Source organism: Giraffa tippelskirchi, chromosome 8 (genome assembly GCF_054371585.1).
Source record: "Giraffa tippelskirchi isolate mGirTip1 chromosome 8, T2T-mGirTip1v1.2.pri, whole genome shotgun sequence".
NCBI classification, from domain to species: domain Eukaryota; kingdom Metazoa; phylum Chordata; class Mammalia; order Artiodactyla; family Giraffidae; genus Giraffa; species Giraffa tippelskirchi.
In genome coordinates, this window is record NC_137282.1 from 164308857 (window position 1) to 164328778 (window position 19922).

Below are 19922 nucleotides of genomic sequence, written 5' to 3' on the forward strand. Positions count from 1 at the left end.
TAGAGGGTCAGACCCTCAGACCCAGTTATTCTGGACAGAGGTTCAGGTCCCCAGGCTTCGTGCCCTTTGACACCGCGCCTCTGCTCTCCTCGCGCTGCGACCAAGGCCCTTAGCAGCTCTCTGCATGCTGAGTCTCGCCTTCACTTTCTGTGTTTCTAGGTTTATAGCTATATATAGAGAGACGTTTTTCATAAGATTCTCCAGGTCTTTATTTGACAATAGAAGTACTAGGGCTGTTTCATGACTGTAAAATGGAGTTATATAACTCATCATGTTGTTAGGAGAATCAGATACAATGGTTCGTAATGAAAGAATCTATTAAATATAGAGAACCAAGTATAAAGAAGAAAGGTAACAAAGTAATAGTTTTGAGCATTTATAAAGTGTCGAAAATTAAGCCTTCCACATGCATTATCTGCTTTAATCCTCAGCATTTTCTTGAGGAAGATATTATGATCCCATCGTCCTCATGAATAAATGGAGCCTTAGGGAGGTAAAATAATTTCCTCCAGGTTATTCAGAAACTGTGAACCTGCGCGCGGCCCTGAGCTGCCTCCGCCTCCATGGCGTGCCCCCCGCAGGGCATCACGGCTTCTGGTGGCGTCACGCGCCGTCAGCTCTCTCTGGGTCTTCGGTTTCACGTTCTTTTGGAGGTGTTTGTGTAACAGATCTTATTTTGGGGTAGATTCAGGATGCCTTCAGCTGTAAGTAATAGAAAACAAAAATTCATTGTGGTTTAAGCAAGGAAGATATTTATTTCTCATAATAAACGAAGTCCAGAGATGGTGGGTTCCACGATTGGTTGAGTCAGGACCCAGAAGCATCACCGAGCTGTGAGGAGCCTGGCTCTGCTGTCCTCCGCCCGGGGCAGCACACGTTTCCTCGTGGCTGCAGGGGGGCTGCAGATACGGAACTGTTCACCAGCATCGGCTTTCCTTGAACTTGATCTAGACGTGTGCATAGAAGCGTGAGTGCCGTATAGATCTGCCTGGGTCAGCATCGGTGTGTCTTGAGCCAACTCTCACATAGGTCTTTCACAGAAAGCATTTTAGCAGGTTGACTTACAGTTTTTAATGTCAGTGTACCCAAATTTTGTCTATTGGATAGGAAATGATTTCATATTTGGATAGATTTCATGAAGTATCAACTCAGCCTCTGTAAGTTTTATATTCTTTTATTGATATGATTTCTGTATTTTAACTAATTTTCTATCTTACATATACAGTCAAAGTGTGTATATACAGCTAAAGTTTATACGGTGTAGGAAGTATGTTTTTCACACATACAGACTTGGACTCCGTAATGCCTCATGTATCACTGTAATGGTTTGTGTCCATGTTTATTACTGTTGGTTACATCTTTGTAGTAATAGCACTCTAAACACATCTTAAGCCTTTTTTCTCCCTCAGAGGTAAATTTCCCCAGAAGGACTTAGAAATGCTGTTCCCTGGAATGAGTGCTGACTTTACAAGTGAGAACTTTTCAGCTGCCTGGTACCTAATCGAGAACCACTCCAACACCAGGTGAGGGCGCGGGCAGCGTCGTGCGGCTTCTCGGGGTGCAGCTGCTCAGACGTGGTAGCACGTCTGATGCTTCGCAGCCCTCTTGAGCTCGGGTGCTTGTGAACACATCCGAATATCTGGCGCCTTATTTATAAAATGGGGGCATTTGTTTGAGGAGCCCTGTTTCCTTCTACCCTGATGTTTCTGTATGTTTCATTGTTTGTGCCGCCCAAACCACCCAGTAAAACCTGGAGTCTCGGCTGTTGTCCTGTGACTGCGTGTGACCTCCTCCCTACTCAGGTAACAGGGTTCCCAAGTGCTGGTCTAAAACAAGGAAGACACCTGCTTCCTGACCAGAGAGCAAAGGAGGATGAGTTGTTTATCGTTTTTCAAAGACTTGACTTTAAATTAGCCAAAAAATAAACAAGGATTTTATATCCAGTTACAGTGCTCCTCTGTTTATACTACTTAAGAGTTTACCTACCCTCTGGGCTACAGTAGGTCTGTGACTCTTATGCAAGACTAGCTAAAACACTTCTGTATAGTGGAAATGTTTGAATAAATGGTTTATTGTTTAAAATTTGTATCCTTGAAACACCCCAACTTGTTAAAATACATCTTAGAAGAAATTCTTCCTTTACCTTTTGGGATCAAAACCATCATAGAAAACAAGAAAAGTTGGTGTATCAGTTCAGTTCAGTCGCTCAGTCGTGTCCGACTCTTTGCGATCCCATGAATTGCAGCACGCCAGGCCTCCCTGTCCATCACCAACTCCCAGAGTCTACCCAAAACCCACGTCCATCAAGTCGGTGATGCCATCCAACCATCTCATCCTCTGTCGTCCCCTTCTCCTCCTGCCCCCAATCCTTCCCAGCATTAGGGTCTTTTCCAATGAGTCAACTCTTCGAATGAGGTGGCCAAAGTATTGGAGTTTCAGCTTCAACATCAGTCCTTCCAATGAACACCCAGGACTGATCTCCTTTAGGATGGACTGGTTGGATCTCCTTGCAGTCCAAGGGACTCTCAAGAGTCTTCTCCAACACCACAGTTCAAAAGCATCAATTCTGCGGCGCTCAGCTTTCTTCACCATCCAACTCTCACATCCATACATGACCACTGGAAAAACCATAGCCTTGACTAGATGGACCTTTGTTGGCAAAGTAATTTCTCTGCTTTTAAATATGCTATCTAGGTTGGTCATAACCTTCCTTCCAAGGAGTAAGCATCTTTTAATTTCATGGCTGCAATCACCATCAGCAGTGATTTTGGAGCCCAAAAAAATAAAGTCTGCCACTGTTTCCCCATCTATTTCCCATGAAGTGATGGGACCAGATGCCACGATCTTAGTATATTGGTATATACTTAGAGTAAGTTTTGCCTGGTAAATTTTTAGAGCAGATGTCTGAAGTCTTGCTTTGGGGAAGATGGTTCTGATTTCACGTTATAGATGTGCTTTTCTGTTACTCTAAGTCAGGATTGATCTCTATTCTCTGTGTAGTACCATCTTGGCACTCAAGAATATAGTCAACAATTTATAGCCGGATTTTCTTAGCTTTAGTGGAGATAAAACTTCTGAAATACAGAGACCAGCTCACTTTTCCCTGCTTGAGTTATAAAGATGAAGTAGTATGGTCTGTTTACTTATTTAAATTTTGAGTTGACCCCAGTGATTTCTGTGAAATCACTGTTAATGGTGGGGCGTGGTTGTGATGTGCACAGAGTGGACGTCCAGGGGGTCCTACCACCCAGCACTGTGTGGTCCAGGTCTCTGCATCTGGGAGATGCTCTTCAGAATTCCTGGCAAGTCCTTTGTTGATTTGGGTCAAGTGTGAGAATATCCACGTGTATAGTTACTTCTCAGGGGTCTGACACGTGGGGCTGTACAAAGCTGTGGACAGCTGCTGTGACTTTGGCGTTTGTGACGTGCAAAGCTTTAGATCTGGGTAAGAATTTGAAAGCGTGGTTTCCTTCGGTTACACGTTGTCTTAGTCTGTGTTCTCCAGTGTAGGCTTCGGAATTCCGCAGTTAACACATTGTCTTCTCGTGGTTTCTTCATTTCACTTCAGTTTTGAACAACTCAAAATGGCAATCACCCACCTGAAGAGACAGGCCAACAAGAAGAGCGAGGGCAGCCTGGCATACGTGAAAGGGGGGCTTAGTACTTTCTTTGAGGCACAGGATGCCCTCTCAGGTAGGTGACCCTCGGGTGTCTGCTGGGACTTCCCCGTTGACTCCAGTCCTGAGCCTGCAGAGTGCTAGCAGGCTGTGGTACTGGGGCCGTGTGCACAGCTGTTACCGTGGAGAGAAGTCTCCTCTTTGTGACTGAATGCTGTTCCATGGACATAGTTTTGTTGTTCCCAATTCACAGGCGTGGAAGCAGGCTGAGGGCTTTGGGTCACCTGCTCGTGCGGTGTGGGTAGGATGGAGCGAAGCTTTTGTCCTGGGATCGCACTGCCTTGGCTCACATTTTGGGTTTGGCTGTATGACCTTGCCTTGGTCAACTTATTTCATTTCACTGAGCCATGGTTTCCCCATCTGTGAAACAGAAATAATATGAGAACCTCATCACTGGCTTCTTACTGGATGCACATCGTGTGTTAGGAACTTACTGTGGTGCTCTGTTCATGGTCACGTCTCGGTGATGTTTACCTTGCTATTTTTATTACATTAACTGTGTCACAGTTTTGAATTTGAAATTGTATTTTGGAGATTTACTTTGAAAATTTTCTTAATGATTTACCTGAGGAAACCTGATTTGCTTTTAAAACTTCCTCTCATCAATAGGTAAAAGTTTTTAAATATAAGTTAATGATTTCCTGATACTTTATCAGAATCATTCAGACATACATAAACACTAGCAAAATAACTCGAATGTAATTTGCACATCCACATATTGACGTGTTGGTGGATGTCACTAGATATTTCTTGAGACCCTCTAGGGGATAGTTATAGACTGAGTAGAACATGAGTAATATGTATTTTGCCATGTTATGTCTCACGGCTGAAATGAAATATTTTGAGGTTGGTAGATATCAAGTAGTAGTATTTCTATTTTGTAGATGGTGAAACTGAGAAATAAGAATGACTTTCCTGTGGCCAAATACCAAACATATTAGTACCTTAAGCCTTATTTTTCTTTTTTAATTCAGTCATCTTTACTACTCAGCCTTCATGATCAGATGACTAGGTGCATGTATTATGTACTATTTTAATAGCATCAAACTGCCGTGACTTAGACTGGTGTCTGCTGGTTACTCTGCAGAGTTTTTGTGTGTTTGTGCTTCTTTCTAGCAGTGAAAATAGAACCATTTTTGAGCTGTTTAAAAATGTCTTTTTTGATGTACCATTTTCCCACCCATTAAAATAGCCTACATTTTAACTTGGTGCTTTTTTTCTAGCTATCCATCAAAAGCTAGAAGCGGATGGAACGGAAAAAGTGGAAGGATCTATGACGCAGAAACTGGAGAATGTTCTGAACAGTAAGTTTTGTCTTGCTACCCAAACTTATTTATGGACTTATAGCAAGCTTTGATATAGTTCTTGGACCTGGTTTCACAGAACGAGGCAGTTAAGTTGTATTTTGGTATTTATTTCTAAATAGCAGTGATTTAATGAACGTAGAGGAGAATAAAAATATTGAAAATGAATGTTCTCTTTCTGTTTGCATTTTATTTATGAGAAATCATCATTTGAGAGCAAGCCAGTATGCTTCTTAAAAAGTAAAATTTGCTACCATAAAGAGGCCAGTACATAAATGACATCATCAAAGGTAAAAAATTGCTGTGGCAGTAGCCAGGGTCATCACTGGCCAAGAACATAGAAGAGCATCATCAAGCATCTGCCAGTGGTGACACAAATAACATCAGCTGCTAGAAGGATGGATACCGAGCTGTCTATTTGTTTATGCCATGCCTTTTTCCAAAACAAATTTAAGACAGCTGCATTCTTGAGTGTTTCTAACTCTCAGACATTTTGTAAGAATTGTAGGCTAAGAGAAGCTGATACATGGAATTCAAGGCTCTATGCACCTCCCCTTCTTTCTGCTGACATATGAACTCCCAGCTACTTACCCTACAGATTTAGAAGAAACTCGGCAGATAAATCAGTCCTTGTTGTAATATTAGTGGCTTGAAAGTAAACTGTTGTCTTCACGAATATAGTGAAACACTTGCCAAGGAGCAGTGATGTCCAGGGGACTTTCCTGGTTGTCGAGTATAAGCATGTAGAGCACACAGCTTCACCAGGAAGTAGAGGCGAGAAGAACTAGAATATCGAAGACCCCCAACATCCGCCCTTCAGTGACTCTGTAATGTAGGACTGTGGTGACAAGTCAGTTTGCACTTCTATCTTAATTTAGTCCCATCAGCAGAAGTTTCTGGGCTTTTTTGTAATAATCTGTTCATAAACCTTGGGATCTCTGATAATAAGTGTTTTCTAGAAAGAAGTTTTCAGAGAAGGTGATGGCACCCCACTCCAGTGTTCTTGCCTGGAGAATCCCAGCGACGGCGGAGCCTGGTGGGCTGCCATCTATAGGGTCACACAGAGTCGGATACGACTGAAGCGACTTAGCAGCAGCAGCAGCAGTATGGTGAGGCCCAGCGTAGTGTGTAACTTGTTTCTTTTCAGTAGTTTAGGTAATTCTCCCTTGAGACTTGTGGTAGTAAAATTTGTAAGGGAAATTGTTTTACTTTTCTTCCTTTATAAGCACAAACTTTTTCTAGAAATGTGTCCTTTTAAATTTCTACGGCAAGTTTGCTCTTTTTTGAGTAAATTGGCTTAACACGAACGTCATTTCTTTGAGATACAGGACTTTCTGGGATAAATGTTTTTTGTAGAATATATTCCTCTGTAACAGTCCCTTTTTCCTAGAAATATTTTTCTGTCAGCTGTTATGTTGATGTTTGCTATCGTAGGATGAGTTTGTAGTTCAGGTAAACTTGGCCAACGTTGGTAAGGCTGATTGTGTCCGGTGTCATGCTGGGTCCAGTGTCCAGTGCAGAGCTGGGAGGCATGTGACTGCTGCCCCCAAACAGGTCCCTGCCCAGAAAGTGGGACCTGATCACTGCTCTTGAGGAGCTGCGCAGAGATTATACGGGAGTGTGGGCACAGTCTGGTGCGTGATTACATACTAACTTACATGTGCTTTTCCTGAGTTATTTTAAATGAAACTTCTTAAGATTTGGGAAATCCTTTTCACTTTAAGTTTCTGAAGGGTGACATTGGCCATAAGAAATTTAGTCCATTTTGTTCATAATTTACCAGTTTTGAAACCTTTCATTGAAATGCTTGAAAACATGTTCTCACTGATACATTTCTCATATTTGCTTTGGTATTTAATAATTCCCTCTTGATTTCAAAGCAGTGGTGCAGTGATGACTGTTGATTTCGGTAGAATCCACATTCCTCTCTGTGTTGTTGCCTATCCCAGGGGTGGACAGCCATGCTGTCCAGTACTGCTTCTGTGTGCAGTTGATTTCGGTAGAATCCACATTCCTCTCTGTATGTGTTGCCTGTTCCAGGAGTCCACAGCCATGCAGCTTTTGGGCAGTGGAGGTGTGTAACTGTCGAGCACTTAAAACATGGCTAGTGTCGCTGAGGAATTTAATTTTTAATTTTAATTTCATTTGAAGTGGCCCCATGTGTCCGATGCTGCGGGTTAGATAGCGCTGGTTGCAGGGAGGGATGGTGTGGCCCAGGTGTCTGTGGTTGCAGCTGTGACAGCCAGACCTCTGTGCCCGTCAGCCAGGCCAGGTGTTGCGTCCGCATCCTACAAGTGCTCAGCCCTTGCAGTTACTCTGGGAAGCTTGTTCTGTTATCTCCATTTTATTGATGAAAAAGCTGAGGCTCAGAAAGACGAAATGCGTTACCTAAGTCAATTGCGTAGTGAGTGGCATTTGTGTCTGGAGATCTGGCTCCGAGTTTGTGCTTTAAACTACAGACAGACTTTGCTGGATTGGAACGCGTGACTCTCAGTGACCAGTATTCTCACCGCGTTGCATCAGTGCACGCTTGGTTTCTGGCTCTCCATCCACCCATCGCTCACCAGTAACATGCCCAGCTGCCCTCGTGGTAGAGTCGGGGGTGCCCAGTTCACGTGCTTGCCAGTCACGCTCAGACACAGAACGTGCCTGTGTGTGGCCTCTGCGTCTCCCAGAGAGACACTCGCAGGACGACGGGGTCCACAGAGATGACAGTGCACCAGCACAGGGAAAGCGGGGTTCAGAGCCCATCAGCTGGAGGTGTAGACGGTTGCAGTGGGGTGTGTCACCGTGTGGGAGCCCCGAGGAGCTCATTGAGGGTGCCTGTCCCCATGGAAACCAGGAGGGTATGACGGGGAACTCACCCGGGATACTTGGAGCCCGGTGGACAGGTGTGGACACGAGGGTGATGGTTTGTCAGAGCACAGAAAGGATGCCCGATACGTGCTGCAGGCTTTATGACGAGAAGAGAAGGCAGGCTCTCCTGATCATGTTGTTTACAAAGGAATTAAACACTTGAATTTTCAGTGCTTCTAATGTTTTATATTAATAGTGTACTAAATAAAAATTAGTTTCACTGTTTTTTCTTTTTTTTAAAATTTCTTAGTGGTTTATAACCAACAGCAAGTTTTTAACATTTCAACAAAAATTTTTAGAAGTCACAGAACAAGCGTCATCTTCCAGTTGACTGTTAGGATTGTTTGCTTGGCTCAGCTGCCCGATCGCTGACGCGGTCCTGCACGTGGCCCTGCGCTGTCCTGCCCTCCGTGGGCCCGCGTGCGTCCCCGGTCAGGGGAGCCTCCGCGGTTCAGTAAGCAGCAAATGAGAGGTGGGGCTGCGGGTCAAGGGCTCTGCTTGTGAGGAGCTTTCTATGCAGTGTCGTGGAGTTTGCCTTTATTCTGAGGCTCCTGGTGAGCCCCGGAAGGATTTTAAATAAAGAAGTCACATTGTGAACTTAAACATTCTGCCATTTGTTAAGAACGGACTGGAAGGAAGCTGGGTGGAGACAGAAGAGGAGCCGGGAGATGCCTGACTGGTGACATGAGGCTGGCGTGGGTGCAGCCTCGGGCGGGCCGGGGACAAGCGCTGGGTGACTCAGAGAGTGGCCTTGTCACCTGCTGTCGCCCTGTAATGTCTGCCTGTCTGTCCATTTCTGGAGTTTGTTAGGAGAAACAAGGCACGTGGCAGATTGTTCAGTCTCTTTGTGTCGGAGTTTTGCTATGAATTTAACCGTATGTTGAAAAGTTACCTTAAATTTCTTTGGCTTTCCTGTTCCTGGGGTAAATCGTGCCATGGGTCTGTGGGGGGAGCCCTAGCTCCCAGCAGGCGGAGACGCGGGTCGCCGTCACCTGGGCCGTGCTCTGTGCCCAGTGCCAGCGCCCTGAGCAGCACCAAAGAGAGTGCGTGTCTGCTTTGATAGACGCACGTGAAGGGACTGGGCACCTCGGGATCACAGGGTCTTCTCTGTGGGTGACGGCCCCTGGTGCAGGCTCCGGCTTCCCCATCACTGGGGACCTAAGATCCGGGGGCGGTGCTGCGGTGACCCGTCTCCCCATCTTTGCCTCCAGCTCTGTTGAGATACAGTTGACACGGATATTGTGTAAGTTCAAGGCACGCAACGTGATGGCAGGGTAACCATGTGTGATGCCGTGTGGTCACCCCCAGTACTGTCGCCACATGGAGAGCCGCACGTGGTCTGTGGTGAGGGGTGTGAGGTTTCCCCAGTGGCACTGTTGTTTTCTCTGCCCGGCTGCCGTGCAGTGGCATCAGCTCTGTTCCTGAGGCTGCCCGTCTGCACCCCCGGCCCCGGGAGCCATGCAGCGTCTGCGTCTGGCTGCGTGCACGTGGAGCCCTCCAGGCCCATGCCTGTCGCCCTGTCTTGGGCCGAGGGACATGTCACTGCCCTGCCAGCCCAACTGAGGCCGCTGTCCGTGCTGGGGGTGTCTGTCTCCGGGACCAGGACACACTGTCCCTGCGAGGGGCAGGGGCAGCCTTCGGTCCAGACGGGCCTGGGGTTGCTGTGTGCAGTGGGGGTGCTCCAGGACGTCCTGCCTCAGCTCCCGGAGCCAGCGGGTCCTTTCCTTTTCAGTTGCCCCGCAGAATAAAGACCTCAAGTGTGGCTGGTGAGCTGCTGCTGATTTTTATCTGCTTGCCCAAATCTTGACTTCACTGCTTTCATTATTTTCTTAATGTATGTAATCATCCAGTTATCAGTTATGAGCTCCCAAAGTTTTATTGTAAATGCAGTGAAGTTCACAACAGAATGATAGTTTGTGGACAAAGTGTTTTATAAACTAAAATCATAATTTCATAGCTTAAAATTTATGTACAAATTTAAATTTTATATATATTTCGTATAAATAAATTATAATTTGGTAGCTTATAATTTCTGTCTCTGTGATTTCTGTATTAAATATTTATCTTATTTAATTTTAAGTGGATTTTCTACCTATACTTGTTTTCATGCTTTTTAGGGGTGTTTAAAATTATTAGTTAGTATTTTATTGTCTTTAAGATGAAAAAAATCTAATTTTGATGTTTTGTATGCCTTCATTGTAGAGAAAGTGCTTGAGGATTTAACATTCACAGCACACATCTAAGTAATCAGCCTTTAAAAATATTCAATCCTCATTCACGAATCTGTTCATTTATGAAGCCTCAATTCATGAAGTCTATTTCTAAATGATAAATGCTTAATAATAAGCATCCCAAGAAAAATACTTTTAACCTTAATCAGATTTCCAATATTCATTCACTCATCATTATATGATGGCCATAAGGGAATATATATATTTTTCTCATAGTAGAAATTTAGTATTCTACGTTAAATAACGTGGTGAAAATAGCCATACTGACAATACAGAGTTTTTATATCAGGCCTTTAAAATTTCAACAGAATTTAAACATTATTTAGATAAAACAATTATGTTACAAAGACAACTTTTAACACACTCAGGCCACCCACAGTGTGGACTAGAGAATGCGGTGTGCCAGCCACCCAGTGAGACTGAGGTCATTTTTTTCATCTTTGCTTAAAGTATAGTCACTAGACCAGATAATGTAGAAACTTTATATGAGCAGTGATCAAACAGCCAAAAAGAGTTTATCCTTTTTCTCCCCTTTCCTTGTGACTAATTAAAAATAATTCACAAGTTGAAAAAGCTTCAGTATTTTTATATACAGTAAATTTTGTTTTAGATAAACTTTCGTTAGTGATTCACATAGTTTGAGGCTTTTAAGGTAAAAAAAAAAAAATACGTGTATATATAAATCTAAAATGTCCAGTTTGTGTATCATTTTAAGAAATATTAAGCTGATTTAAGAAATATTCATTAATGATGGTGTGTTAAAACTTGATATTTTAAATTGCTTATGTAGTTTTTCTGCCTGCTGCATAGATAATTTTACATAGAAATAGGGTTAGGTTTAAAATACTTCTTTTGAATAACTTTTCTGAAAAATTCTTCTTGTTTTTTTTTAATTACTATGAATATATAGATACTGAATCCAGAGAATATAACTAGTGTACTTGTGTGTGCACACGTCATGTATATGTGTGTGTTTTAACCTATTGTCTGAATTAATGAAATAACCTAAGGTAAAACTGTAAAGAAGCTAAAATAAATGCTGTAAAACTTTAAAGAAGCTAAAATAAATGTAGATTCACATTAGAGAATTTATTTGGGCCTGGTAAGTATGGTTATTCTTAATTGGATACCATTAATTGGTATACACATACGAAAAGACTTAGCGAGCAAGATGGAAACTGTGTTTTAGCAAACTGTGAAAAAAAAAAAATTCAATGTAATTGACTTTTACAGAAGTCTGCTGAGTTATAGTATCAAGTATAATAGCAGTCTAACGTTTTGTTTCTTTTGTCCAGTTGCACATTTTCTGACTAAAATTAGTTTTTATCTAAATTTCTTTTTCTCCTTTTAAAATAGGAGCAAGTAACACTGCAGATACATTATTTCAAGAAGTCTTAGGTCGAAAGGACAAGGCCGATTCCACCAGGAACGCACTCAACGTGCTCCAGCGATTCAAGTTTCTTTTCAACCTCCCTCTAAATATTGAAAGGAACATCCAGAAGGTGCAGTGCCGATTTACGTGCCTGTGGTCATAGATGTCTCACATTGTAAAGAGATGTTAAGATGTGTTTTATCTTAACCAAATTAATGAAACTCTCCTGACAGTCTCCAAACTGTCTCTCCATTTTACAGGGTGACTATGATGTGGTCATTAACGATTACGAAAAGGCCAAGTCGCTGTTCGGGAAAACGGAGGTGCAGGTTTTCAAGAAATGTAAGGGTTATTACTGTAAGATTTTCCACTTTGCTTTCATAGGAAGATTGTAGAATGCGTATTGCAAAGAATGTTAACGTGCATTTTAGCTTTTGTTTATATGGTGCCCTTTTCAAGTGTAAGACGGGCACTTGAGAAGGAGCACCGTGGAGCTTCTTGCTGACCTGGAGAGAGAACTAGAGGGCGGCTGGGCATCTTTGACGCTTGGTGACTGTGATGCTACTTAGGTCTTTTTTACTGGAAAGAATCGTTACAGATATTTTACAGAAATGGAAATCTACATTTTATTCTTCCCACTTTAGAAAGACTAATGATATATTTATGAATTCTAACCGTACTTTAAGCAAGTTTTGAAATTATCTCTATGGTAGAGTTACAGAAAATAAAACCCTAAAATGCCTTATTAACTGAGAGAACTGTCACAGGACTTGATCAGATTTGTAAAGAAATCCATAAGGACCCAGAAAAGTTTCTTTTTATTGTGATAAGTTTCCATGCAGCGTATGCGCAGGCTCGCACACCACAGACCGGTGAGTTTGACAGGTACACACGCCCTGTAACCCGAACCCTGGAGAGAATGTTTTCATCCCTGGGGAAGTTCCCCACCTGCCTCTTCTCAGTCAGCCCCTCCGCCCCAGACAGCCAGTCTGCTTTCCATGCTTTGATTTTAAATTTTCATTCTGTAAATCATGTAATTCTTTCCTTTTTAATCAGATTATGCTGAAGTAGAAACACGAATTGAAGCTTTAAGAGAATTACTTCTGGAGAAGTTGCTTGAGACACCATCGACTTTACATGACCAGAAACGTTATATAAGGTAAGCTCTGCGCGAGTTTTGACGAATCGTGTGTGTCTGGGTGATGCTGGACACTTCCTGTCGCTCTTAACAAAGATTCGGGGAAACTGGGGCAGCGCTGAGACGGCGGAAGGGAAGACAAATAGCAGAAGTTTGGGGACCCTGTAGGACAGCAGGCTCTCGTGTGCGCTCAGAGACTTGGGAGCAGTCACCCTTTAAAGGCGAGAAAATCCTGCCAGTTTGGGTGAAGGGAAAGCAGCCTCATTGCCCCTCTCCTGTCCACAGGATCTAGCCCGGCTGGGGGGCTGCTCCCTGACTGGCTTCAAGGGTGGTGCTGTTGCACGGGGCTCCAGTGCTGCAGGCAGGGCAGGGCTCAGCCGCCTAGGGTTCTGAAAGCTTCCAGTCTTGGAAAGGAGGTGGAATGCTAACTTGGAAAGGATAGCAGTAACAGCAGAAACGTGGACCCCACAGCGTGGTGGGAACCATGTTGCTCAAGAGGGAGGGAGTTTGGAACGTGGGCAGGCGTGAGGAGCTGGGGTGCCAGCTGCCCCCCTACAAGCCACGCGGTTGCCGTGCGGCACCTGGATCACACTTGCTCCACAGGTGGGGGCCTCCGAGTCGCAGCGGGCCTCCAGCTGTCTGCCTTCACAGCCTGTCTGTGCTTTTCTCAAAGTGTCCCCGGAAGAAAGCGCGCACTGAGGAATTTTTCTGGCTTGTAGAATCATAGAAGTTTAATGCTGCTAATTAACTGGGTGTTGTTATCCAACTGCTTTTTTTTTTTTTTTAACATGTAAAGTGACAGAGTTCCAGGAAGGTTAATCTTAATCTGTCATCTGGGAGACGAAGCTGTTCAGCGTCCTGTCTGTGTTCTGCCATGCTGCTTCACTAATAATTACAGTTACTCTGTTACATTTGGTGGTAGGAAAATGATGCTAACCCTTACCGAGTGCAGGGTTTCTTTATGTAGTGAGCTGCCGTTGTCTAGATAACTCACGCACAGTTCCCGTGACTGGTCAACCTACTGGATACCATTTAAAAGATAGTGATATTAAAAAGGTTCTTTTAAATGGCCTATTTTATGCTTTATTCCCTGTTCTTTCAAAAGGAAAAAGAACAAGAATGTCACTGAAAATGTCAAGCAATTTATTTACTTTTTAATCTTTATTTTTGACACTTTGAGACTATATGGAGCAATTTATCATCCTTTTAAAATTAAGGGTTCAGTTATTAAACAATAGGGAAAACATCCCAACCAGGCCAAATATCTGTTGGAGTTTGGAACCCACGATGAGCCGTCCTTGAGCACCAAGCAGGGTGGAGATCTCAGCTCAGCAGCAGAACCGCGCATCGTAGTTCCCACGAATTGGCAGTTGCGCAGGGCATGAGCATGTAGGCTCACCCCCTGTTGCCGTGCGGTTGTTCACTGCTGACTCTAGTTCGAGGCCTTCTCGCAGTTTCCTCTCTCCCTACTCTGCTGCTGCTAGCAGCTTGATCAAGAAGCAGAGTACCCTGTATCAATACTTCTTTCCATATCAGTGTGATTCTCTCCTTGGTCATTGTTAAAAATCATGTCCAAGTATGCCTAACGGCTCTAATTCTTTAATTTTAAAATTTTGAGTCTATGCTCATCATAATTAACATTCCTTACCTTTTTCCCACTAAAAAGCCTTTTTAAAAAGTGTTCGTTGGTAACAAAGTTTAAAAGGAAGTAGCAATGATCTGTATCATATTCTAAGCCAAGATCTTTGAAATGAAACTGCATGTTTTTAATCTACGTCCTAAAAGAAAAGAAAGTCACTGGATCACGTCATTTAAGCAGGGGAAAGCCTAACGCAAGCTGTGCTTTCGAACAGAAACACTGCAGAGGTTCCGAAACGACAAATTTGTCTTCCTTATAAAACCTTCGTGTGATGCCCATTAGCAAGGTGGGAGAAAGAGGAGGATTCTTAAATTTTGGAAGGACTGAAGAGCCTTACAATCTGAGGGGGTGCTGAGCAGAGGGACATCTTGATCTCCTGGCTGTGCTGCCTCAGAGAGGAAGGCGGGAGCCCCTGCAGGGGGGAGCGGCGGGGGGTGGTGGTGGTGCTGTGTCTACTGCTGGTGCGGCTCTGGGGGTGCTGTGTGAGCGCAGGCATCAGGAGGAGGTGCTGCAGGAACCTTGGGGGCACACACAGCTTCTCCTGTCTGAGGAGCAACTTCCGGCAGACAGTCCCCAGGCTCAGCACAGTAGGCTCCAGGCCCCTGTGAGTAGAGGGCCAGGGCCCACAGGACACCCCGCATGGATAGCGCTCTCTCCTGGGAAACCACCGCCCCCGTTCGTCCTGGAGCGGCGAGGGGGGTTGTTCCCAATGCCAGGTTTTGTTTATCACTAACTTGCTTCTCCTCTGATTAACTGCGGGCTGAGAAGACTGAATAAGGAAGTGGTCCGTGCTGGAGGACCTGGGATAGAAGCCCAGGTGTGTCCCCGGGAGAGGTCGCGCTTGTCACCATTAGTTACAGTTTATTCTTAAACGAAACTTCAGCCCCTAGACAATAGACAGCTTAATTAAGGTTTGGAGTAATTTTAAGACAGCAAGTCCAGCTTTTGGAGTTGATATAATTTACTTTAACTTGTTATATTTACCTATTTCATGAGGGCTAAATTTTGAATAATATTTGTCAGTTTTTCAGCAGAAATCTACTTCAGTTGCCTATCTGGGTTGGGAATTTTCACAGACAAAGAAGACTTTAAATATTTTTCAACCTATTTTAAAACTAAGAAAAATACCCCCCTGCACTGCATTTTTTTGAGGAATCTTCTCATGAATTAGAGTTTAGACTTACAGGTCAGTGTTTGCTGTCACCAAACCTCCGTGTCACCTGGTGGTCAGAGCGTAGAGACAGCAGGGCCACGCTGCCCCCGCGTGGCCGTGCGCCTCCAGCCGGAGGAGAGGCCCGCCGGGCGGGGGGCACTGCTGCCCCCTGGCGCCTGAGAACCAGCAGGGGCGCTGCGATCGGGGCCACTGCACACTGTCTTTTTCATCTTGCTTGTCTTTTTGTAAAGTCCTAGCGTTTTAAAATGTACTTTTATTGTTAATTGCATGCAAAGAAATTTCAATGTGTTTCATTTAGAACTGAATATTAAAGGGTAAGTATTGACGAATGCTTTACTAGTTAACAAAAGTTTTAGGTATCCTTAAAGGCCGTGACTTTGAGATATGCTAGCTTTCGTTTTGATCTATGGCTGTGCGGCAGAAACCCCTTGGTCAGCTGTGGCCTTGCCGTTTCAGGTACCTGTCCGACCTCCACGCGCCTGGCGACCCTGCGTGGCAATGCATTGGGGCCCAGCACCGGTGGATCCTTCAGCTCATGCACGGCTGCCGGGAGGGCTGCATGCGGGACTTCAAAGGCAAGGCGTCCTCCCCCGGTCCCTCGACACGCTCTGGGGGCACTTGGCTGAGGGGGACTCACGCTCATCGCGCCTGTGCCTGTGCCACCCTCCCCACCCCCACCCCCCCCCTTAGCCTCCTCCCTGAGCCAGGAACGGAGAGGCGTGGGGTAAGCCTCTCAGCACGCCTGTCCCGTGGGGGCTGGCCGTGTGGACAGAGCTTTGGGTAGGGGACAGGAACTCCCGCGGAAGCAACACAGCGTGCAGGATGGTACTTATGTCTGTCAGCAGGAACGTGCACTTGTCCCTCCATTAGCTGCCTCCTGAGCTCTTCTGCGCGCCAGGCCCTGAGCCAAGTCCAGGGGCGCAGACGTGGGCCCTGCCCTCACCTCTCGGTGACGCCGGGTTTGGGAGGAGAGTGAGGCAGCATGAGGGCAGTGCTGGCACAGAAGGCGGCGCACAGGGAGGCCGCGAGCATTTGTTGACAGTCTGACATGGGTTAGCTGGCTTGGATTTGAGTGTTCTCGAGCTGTAAATCAGTTTTTTTCTATTTTTAATGTTTAGGAAAACCCAAATATCTCTTTCCTGGTGCCATGTCCAAACTCCTATTGTGTCATTAATTATTTTGTAGTTTCAACAAGTGGAAACATCAAACAGCACGCACAGTCTGAGGTCGATGTGGATTTCTGGAGGCCTCAGTTTCCTGTGCTCGGAGTCTGCTCGGTTGGGCAGGCTCTCACCCAGGGCTGCCTGGCACAGTCCCCTGGTGTTTCTAAAGACTGCCACTCCCCAGCCTCCTCCCCTTCCCTACCATTGTGTTAGACTCTCTCGTGGTGGCGTCCACACGTCAGTGGTTTTAAAGCTTCCAGGTGACTCTGGTGCAGCAGGGTTGGCAGGCAGTGAGGTGGTTGCGTGCTCGGGACTGAAGTACTGTGCTGGGCAGACCCACGTGGTCTCCAGCCTCTTGGAGCTTGTCCTCTAGCGAGAGAGCCGTGGTTTAAAAAGTCACATAGGTGTTTATTTATCACATGAGTATAATTGTGAGAGGTATTCCGAAGTGGGGAGTATAGAACTCTGCCTCAGCCTGGTTAACCGGAGGCCCTGGGACGTTCCTGGAGGAGCTGCTGTTGCCACTGAGCCTAAAGGAAGAGTGTGGTTTTGCAGGGAAGGGCCGCGGAAGAGTGGTCAGATGGCCAGGAGTACAGACAGGGCTGTGGTCTGTCAGAAGCCTTCCCTACTAAGACCTGTAAGAAACAATCCGTCTGCTCGATTTAGTTACGAAAATATTCAAATTTCTGGAAAACGTGTAATTTATAAGGACTACACAGGAAGTTTCATGCTTATCATTACATCCATACCTGAAAGCTCTGATGCCCAGTATCCCATCACTAACGTCTGGCTCCTTCTCGGAGGTAAATGGAGATGCACCCTTGCCTGGTGAAGCCCTTCCTTGCCATCTGGATGCTTCCTACGACTAACCCTGCTCCCCAGAATTGCTGAGGGCCAGCGCCTCCAGGGAAAAGGACGTGCGCTTCTGTGTGACTGCAGACCTGCCTGTATTTACTCTGACCAAGCCTGTTGGAGAGGATGCTCGTTGCTGGCGGCATAGTTGATGGAATGTGCATTGACTGGAGCCTTTTGTTAGTGATGAGGTTTACGTGAAGTTATTTCCATAAGTTGGTCTTGCTGATTGAAAAGCGCAGCATAACAGTTTATGGCTCTTTGAACTCCTCCACAGGTCTCATGGCAGCGCAGTGCGAGTTTGCTAAATCCATTAGCCAGAGGTTTATAGATTATGATTTTAACTGTCCTTTGACGTTCAGAAAAACATCCTGAGCCGTACTCACCTGTTGTCAGCAAACACAGCTAATATAAACAGTAGAGACCTAACAAGTCCATGCTCTTTAATTACAAAGCTGGTATATTCTTTGAGCTCACATCAGAAAGAGTTTATTATTTTGGAGAATTCCAAACATACTTATCCATGACCTCTTCTGTGTCTGCCCGGTTTAGACAGTTATCTGCTCTCAGCCAGTCTCATTTTACCTACAACCTCTCCTTCACCCTGAATTATTCTTGAAGCAGGTCACTTCATTTCACCTATAGTTATTTCAATATGTAATTTTCAAAGATAAACATGCTTTGTGAAAACTATATCACTTGAACTTGTTGAAAGCTGTTATCATTACCTGAAGTGTTACCAATACTTTCTTGATATCAAGCATTCAGTTAACTGTCAATTTCAAAAGCAGTTTAATATGTCCAGTAGCTCTTGAAGTACATAGATAACTGTGACTTTTTAATCAATGGTCAGTGCAAAGGCGGATGATATGAGATGTAACGCAGATGGAGACAGAACGTGTGTTTCTTACAAGAATTAGCCATTGTTGACGCAGCGCCCCCTGTGGCCCGTTGGCCCCGGATGCTCTCCTGGTCATCATCAGCGAGTGTCTCGCAGGACACGTTAGCTCTGTACTGTGCTCCCGTCTGCTGTGTCCCGGTGCTGCGATGATGCAGCGAAGGCATGTGTCGGGGGGGATGTGTTTATATAAAATATTGGCCTTAGTTTAAAGTTCGCTGGGAATAACTATAGTTTTTTGTTGTTGTTGTTAACTCACAACCAGTTGTTCTGATGGACTCCCGGTTTACAGATATCCTAGTTATGTGTAACAGAAATGAGGTCAGTACGGGGCAGGATTCCTGAATATCATTTGGACTTTCTGTTGGCATCCTCTCGTAATTACAACCTTGTGGGTCTGGTAGAAACCTGGGAAATTGTCTGGTTCAGACATGACTTGGGTCTACATTTTGCATGTGAGGGAACTGCCTCAGAGGAGCCACATGACTGCTCAGCTTTTCCGAGTCAGGCACACAGTTCCACGGACTGTTCTGTTGCTGAAGCTAATATTCCAGCAGATGGGTTTCTGAACACCATGAGCTGACGATGTGATGATGGCAGTGCCTGCGTCTCTTCTAGCACTTCTCATTTCTTTGAAGCTTCGTCACTTTCATTCAGGTCCTCTCAGGAACCTGTTTGCAAAACGAAGGCTTGTTGGGTTCTGAATCTAAAGAATGGATTGTAAGTTCTTCTGTTGTGACATCTGCACTTGGACTTAAACACCGAAGAAGAGAAATTTGATTCACCCACCCCCAGGCGGAAGAGTTAAGACCCTGAGGCAGTCTTTGTGATGTGAAATAGTTTTAAAAGATAGACTGTAAATATTTCAGACAGGAGAAGATGTCTTTGTATCTTTGTAGGTAAAGCTGGGTTTTATGCATTAATTGAAGGAACCTAACACAATTTTTTAAAAGTTTTACGTGGTGGTTTGGGTTAAAAATGCCAATTGTATTTGACTTGTGGTCTTCAAGAAAAGCTCATGAGCAAAGATGGTGGTAGATTTTCAGAGACGACAGGGAAACCTGGCATGCTGCAGCCCATTGGGTTGCAGAGTCAGACATGACTGAACTGAACTGCGTCCTCCATAATAGCCACGTTTTTCCAGGTCAGATTGTTTTGCATATGAAGCTTTGTCCGCAGAGGTAGGTCCCAGAGTGCTATCCTTGTGAACACTGCTGCAGCACCTTCTCTGGATGCCAGTTTATGGTAACAGCACGTGCCAGCCTGGCAAGTGGGGCCCGATGGTGCCCCCCAGGGCTCACTCAGACAGGAGGTGACCCCACCTCTCAGCACAGCCAGGCGGTCGCCCGGGAGCGCCTCACTCCTCCTCAGGGCCTGCCTCTGTAGCCCACATGCGATCTTTTGGCTTTTCTAAGGGGAGACAAAGATGGGGAAAGAGCAAGAATAAAGATCAGCATTAAACGCTTCATCTTTAAAGCGTAAATGCCTACGGATGAGCCTGTTTTCTTCCAGCCTGGACTAGTTAACTGGCTTCTCTTCCGCAACTTTTACCGCCTTACAAGAAGTGTCATTTGTCTCTTAAAATTCCTATGAAATAGGGCCCAAATGAGACTAACTC

At 45.0% G+C, this 19922-nt stretch overlaps 1 protein-coding gene across 6 annotated transcripts in view; it reads left to right on the plus strand.

Annotated features, from left to right (window-relative positions):
- The window catches only part of EXOC2 (exocyst complex component 2), a 118199-nt gene that overhangs the window by 35846 nt on the left and 62431 nt on the right, over window positions 1-19922 (plus strand). For 3 of the 6 annotated variants that reach the window (XM_081520596.1, XM_081520595.1, XM_081520597.1), the window contains exons 5-11: window positions 1410-1523; window positions 3569-3693; window positions 4901-4981; window positions 11425-11570; window positions 11701-11782; window positions 12497-12599; window positions 15848-15966. In XM_081520596.1, the coding sequence (XP_081376722.1) occupies window positions 1410-1523; window positions 3569-3693; window positions 4901-4981; window positions 11425-11570; window positions 11701-11782; window positions 12497-12599; window positions 15848-15966 (770 nt within the window). Of the gene's footprint in view, window positions 1-1409; window positions 1524-3568; window positions 3694-3844; window positions 4287-4900; window positions 4982-11424; window positions 11571-11700; window positions 11783-12496; window positions 12600-15847; window positions 15967-19922 lie in introns of those variants that run through there. The other 3 variants (XM_081520601.1, XM_081520599.1, XM_081520598.1) reach the window with 2 other exon arrangements.